Source organism: Canis lupus, chromosome 8 (genome assembly GCF_003254725.2).
Source record: "Canis lupus dingo isolate Sandy chromosome 8, ASM325472v2, whole genome shotgun sequence".
Classification (NCBI taxonomy): domain Eukaryota; kingdom Metazoa; phylum Chordata; class Mammalia; order Carnivora; family Canidae; genus Canis; species Canis lupus.
This window is the reverse complement of record NC_064250.1, coordinates 30,767,166-30,773,165: the sequence shown is the minus strand read 5'-3', so window position 1 is coordinate 30,773,165 and position 6,000 is coordinate 30,767,166. Positions and strand designations below refer to the sequence as shown.

The window sequence follows — 6,000 nt, the reverse complement described above, 5'->3', positions numbered from 1 at the left end:
TCTGGGCACATAACAAGCTGCATAAATTTTTATACCTCATCCTATTCTTTTGTTTAAAAAAAAGGAACTCCTATTTGAAGACATAGTTTGCATAGAATGGTCAGGTGGTAATAGTTTACAGCGATGTCATGTTCACTGTTCCTTGCTGGCTTATTTCTAAGATTCAGTTCTTGCTTCCTAATCAATCCTGTCAACAAAAAGGAAAAAAAAAAGACACACACACCAGTGTTACAAAACCTTGTATTAATCATTTCCCTTCACTTTCAATATAACGTTGATATGAAATATAGCCATGATTCTTAGTTACATGGGAGGAAATGAGTAATAAATACATTGTAGCAAGTTTAAACCACAAGGGTGTTTCACTGGTAACAACATTTGAAAACTGTACACTTGCAAAGAACAGCATCTTCAAACATTAGTATATCTGTATATCAGTAAAGCTTTACATGTAACAAACATGCTATTTCCATATATGACAAATTTAAAAAATATGCATTGCTTGGCAACATGAACTAGGCAAAAATAGTTCTTTGTTCACTAACTTTATACAGGAAAACAGGACGAGAGGCATGCATGTACAATAGGGATGCCTGCACAGGGCATGCAACCAAAGAAAATTCTTTAAAAGTCAGCTTACATTAGGCATAAATACATGAGGGTTATATATTAATAAGGGAGGAAGTCTTCTGTTTGACATTATTAACATTCCTGTTTTCTTCCTATTCCTCCCAGAGGAATACACATTCACCTTTAAGTAAAGATAAAGGAATTACAAAAAAATAAAACTCACTTTGCAAACAACTCTGATGACTTGTAAAAAAAAAAAAATCAACATTAGTGTTATCACAGCCCCATGTGCAAATTATCCTTCCGCAGGTCCTTCCTGTAATAGGCACATCCGAGTGCCTTGGTCAGGCTGCTTCCTGGCACCCAAGCTGGACCGCCTGCTACAGACACCTCCAGAGGGCCAACGAGACTGGGGCCTGCTTTTCCTCCCACTCGCTGCCCTTCTGGCTGCATGCCTATGCATTCAGCCCAGCTCGGCCCCCCAGCCCAGGCTTTTGGGGAGATCCTGGTTCTAGCCGGGGAATGCACATATCCAGACCTTGCACCGGCAGTCGCTACAAGAGGTGCAGAAGAACACAAGACCTGGAGAAGGCTCCCACTCTGTAAAAGGCAGCCAATGACACCTCAAAAGAAAACCTTGTTTCCCTCAGTGTCTCTTCAAAGGAATGGGAGGCGGGGGCCCAGCTGTCATTCCAATCCTGAGTACCAAAAAGGGACCATCAATACACAGGATTTGAGAGCTTGGTGCAAACAGCCGCCCTCTGCAGGCAGACCCAGCAACGTCTATTTTGCTTGCTGGCCCTCATTTAAAAAGTGAAACTCAAAAAGCATGTGGAAAAAGACACGTTATCAGCAGCAATGTTTCAATTCTTGTACACAGTTCATATGTGTCTTCCTACTGTTTCTGATAAGAAACCACTATGAATAAAAAGCACCAATAAAACATCATACATGGTAACAATATCGTAGACCGCCACTGCCCCTAGGACAGTGTAGAGATGCCAAATACATACTGCTTAAATCAGAAAAAGGGGGGGGGGGGAACATGTAGTGAAATAGATTTTACTCTAAGATTTTTAATGTTTACTATTAATATAAAACAGTTGCATTGGGGGGGTCAATGGGTAAATACAAAAAAAGGCACTGCCGCTTTATTACTAAATATCCGACTTCACAGCCTTACGCATGCAACTGTTTTGATTCTTTTATAAATAAAGTTCTTTTGCTTTAGGATTTTAAAATTGAGCTGTATACCTGCAGTCAACACAGGACTCAAAACAAGGTGGGGACAGGCTCCTAAAATTTATCAGAACATTCAACTTAAAAAAAAAAAACACTAATAGCAAAACACAACTATGTAGATAAATCTATACACGGTCAATGAAAAATAAGCTTTTCTTTTTTTTTAAAAAAAGAATTATGTTGTTATTAATAACAGACTTTATCATGGTTACCAGCCATAGCAAGTTAATAAGTAACATATCCAAAATAATATCTCTAATAATCAGATAACCATTGTTTCTATATTCAGTGAAGGAATAAATAGAAATCCAGATTCGCAAATACTGTAAGGTCTTCTTCCTTTTAAAGGATTCATGCTAATGTGATTGTGTTCACAATCTGTTTTCTGAACAACCCAAGTCTTTATGGATATGTGTGTTTTGCAGCAGATCTGAATGCTTTCTCATTTCTCTCTGAGATGTGTAAAACCCTTCTTTTTTCTTCCCTTTATTAACTTTCTTAGCATCTGAAAAACACCTTCACAAACCCTCTGGTCTTACCTTTGGCCTTCAACATTTTTGATCTATTCTTCCTGCCTTACACGTGATCGTCCATCCCAACACATTCCCCAAGTAACACTAAGCTTGTTTAGAAAAGGGGTGTGGAGGATGAATGTTAATGGCACTTGGTTTAAAAAAAAAAAAATCAACTAAAAAAAATGCTGCCTCTTTCTGCACATGGATTTGCATGTTTAAAATGTAGTCACCCAAGGGAAGGTCTATTTTCTTAATGCAACACATGATACTGTGGGTTTAAGCCTCCCTTGCTTGCAAAAGCCTCTCTACAGTTAAGATGCTCCATCTTTTTAAACCTTAAAAGACTTCAAAAAGCAAGGCTGAATTGGGTGCACATTTTTAATCCTGAAGGTAAAATAAAGTTGTTTAGATTTCATTAAGGCCTTTTAAATCTATTTACTTCGTTAACTTTTTTTCTTTTTTTTTTTTCTTTTTAAATAACCATAAGCGAGTGCAGTGATTTTCATGGTCTGATCTCTTCAATTTCGACTCCGACTTCACTAAAAGAAATGGCACCAGACTCACCCATTTAATAAACAGACCTTATACCAACTCCCTGATCTCGCCTCTGGCTGAGCATTCATACCATCATTTACACAACCCAATTTTCCAGTGCAGAGCACAACTCCTCTTTGATTTCCTTTAATACCCTCCATTGCATCGCATCCCAAACGTAGTCTTTCTTGCCCTTAAGAAACAGAGCTATTACTTTGTGGTAGCATAGTTTGCTCATCTCCCACCAGGTCAGGACTGGTTTCCTCTCTCCTGCGCGGCTGCACAGACACACCGGCCCACGACCCCGCGAAGCCCTGACGTACACGTGGAGAGAACCACGTTTCCTCCCGAAGCCGCCCCTTCCCGCCGGGCCTGTCGCTGCCCACATGGGACGCGGGGCCCCGCCGCGTGGCCTGCACGTCCCTCCCCACCCCCCCTTGCACGCTCTCTCTGCCACTTGCCCACTGACCAGCCACACACTAGCTTAAGCCTTGCTCTCCTTCCTCTTCCTCAGCGGTGAGCGAGCCAGGGGCACGCAAGACCCGAGGCTCAGGTTCCTCCTGCGTGCAACCGCAGTGGAAACGGGCCTTTGAGCTCATTCTCCGGTATGAAGGCCTTTTGCAAGGGAAAAATGTCGGTCCTTGCCATTTTTCCTCCAGTGGAATTGCACCCACCTGTGTGTGTGTGTGTGTGAAGCGAAGCAGGGGGGCGACAGGATGAAACCCCAGGATGAAACCCCACAGGAGTGTAGGGGCAGAAGCGAGGTGACTGGGTGAGGAGCAAATGCAGGCCAGAGAGGGGCCGCAGGATTCTCGAAGAACCTCTCCGTGACCCGCCCACAAACCCTGACCTATCACGCGGTGCGTCCTCCTCGCCACTTCCGCTTCCGGCCACGTGCTCGTCCCGCCCACCCACCCGCGCGCGCCGCCCAGCTGCGGCCGGAAGACGGAAGACGGACGCCTCGGCCGACGTGGCCACATCCGCCTTCGCGTGGCAAGCTCGGCTCGGCAGCCATTTTGAGAGACAACCCTGCTGCTATTATAAAAATAGAGGAAAAAAAAAAATGAATCCGTATCAACAAATCCTTTACAAAAACCATAGTATGAAGAGAAGTTCTATCCAAACTCTTTACACATTATGTATGTACCCTTTAAAATTGTTATGTAAACAATACACAAATCAAAGTTTCTCTGAAATTTTGTTGGAGGGCACTTTCCCCCCTCTGCCGCCAGTGCCGCGCGGCCCTCTCCTGCGGCTCGACTCCAAGCCGGGTCCTCAGGGGAAGCCGATCCGGGCGGCAGAGAGGGCCGGCCGCCATCTTGCTTTGGTCGCACGCTGCCACGACTGCGTCCTGGGGCCTGACTGTGGAGGCGGGCTGTGAGGGGCGCCCAGGCCCAGGGTTCGGCCTGCCGCCCGCGCCATCCCCCCAGCTCTTTCAGGCGGTACTTTTAGTTCTTTTCTCTCCCTCTCTCCATCCAGGAAGCCACTTGCATGCCCTCTCCATCCCCTCCCAGTCCCACGTTTCCCTAGAGACCCCCTCCCCCACCCCACACACCAAGCCATCCCGTGACAGAAACAAATAACAAAATAACCAATCCCCGGTCTACTGATATGTTTACAAGGACGACCTACGCTCTCACAAAATCAAAATGGGAGAGGGACCAGGGGGAAAAAAAGGCTGCAAAGCATCTCCGAGGATTCTGTGCAACCCTGAAGATGGCTGACACTGGACCCGCAGCAGTCGATTTCACGGCCAGCGCGGTCACTCTCATCTTCAGCTTCTAGATTGTGGAGGTCCGGTCAACCCCGTCTGCGAGAGAAAGAACACAAGATGGGCTCAGCTGAGCAAAAACCATTGCCTTCGTGTCCACCTAGCCCCACACTTCCGGTCTCTGAAGACCGGCGAAGGCCAACCTTACCCATTCATCCACTCACCATTCCCACACCCACCCACTCAGCATCTGGGCAATAGCCGTTTTTCCAGGAGCCGTAATGAGGCTGGGAGACAAGACGGAAGCCTTGTCCTCACTCTGGAAGTACACACATCCTAGTCGGGACAGAGAATGTAAAGCCATAGTGATGTAGGAGTGATCTTTGCTATGATGGGGGTAGGTACCAGGCTCAGCAGGAGGAACGGAGGAAGGAATATTTACGTTGCCCCCGGAAGTCAAGGGCAGTTTCACAGGGAAAGAAAGTGACTTTTGTAAGATGGTGGTGGTGGGAGAAGAGAGGAGGAGGCAGGAAAGGAAGATGTGTGTGTGTGTGTGGGGGGGGGCACCTGGAGCTCATGTACAGGTGTAATGCCGGTCATCAAATGGTGGGGCTGGGGGCTAGAGGTTTAGGATGAGGGATGGGCGAATGGAGGGGTGGCAGGAAATACGCTGAAGAGCTGGCGGGAGTGCTGCGACAGACATGCGGGTGGACTTGTCTAGCTCACGCTGCTTTCTTTGGCAGCATCTCTCTCTCACCTGCATGAGGTGGCTGTGACTCTGAGCCCTGGTCACAACTGAGCAGACCAGGAGGATGCAGCTGACCCTGATGTAGCTTTTCTGTCTCAAGAATCTGATTAGGGGCAGATGCTATAGTCAGAAGTTGTGGGCCCTAGGAACTGAAAGATCTTGTGGAAGTGGGTGAATGCTGAGGCCACGCGGCAGAGGCTGTGTCTACGTTATGGAGAGTCGGTGAAACCAGGCTATAAAGTGGAGGACGCGCCCATCAGACACAGAAGCCATGAATGAAACAGACTGCTGAGAAAGCTGATGGCTGCCCAGCTCCTTTATGGTTGTCTGCTTACACATGGGACTATAGAAGAGTCCCCAGAATGAGGCCATAGGAATCTTGTGTACTATGAACAGGAGCTTGGACTTGGTAATTGGGGCATTATAAGCCGTAGAGTAATTAGATCTGATTTTAGAATGGTTTCTCTGGCAGCTGTGTCAGATGACCTAAAAAAGGACAAGGCTGGTGGCAGGAGGGCCCCTACAATGGTCCATGCTAGGGCTTGTCTGACAGAGGCTTTTCCAGTGAGCACAGGAAAGCATGGACTAACCACGGTAGGAGGTAGAAATGACTGTGTTCAGTGACCGGTAAATGAAGGCCAGGGAGGATTGCAGGATGCCTCCCTGGTTTTGCTGATATC

At 46.7% G+C, this 6,000-nt stretch overlaps 1 protein-coding gene across 4 annotated transcripts in view; it reads right to left on the bottom strand.

Annotated features, from left to right (window-relative positions):
- Positions 1-226: 226 nt before the first annotated feature.
- SAMD4A (sterile alpha motif domain containing 4A) overlaps positions 227-6,000 on the bottom strand; it is a 216,675-nt gene continuing 210,901 nt past the window's right edge. For all 4 annotated transcript variants that reach the window (XM_049113199.1, XM_025443464.3, XM_049113200.1 and 1 more), the window contains one exon: positions 227-4,671. In XM_049113199.1, coding sequence (XP_048969156.1) covers positions 4,643-4,671 — 29 coding nt within the window. In that variant the 3' untranslated portion in view covers positions 227-4,642. The remainder of the gene's footprint in view (positions 4,672-6,000) is intronic.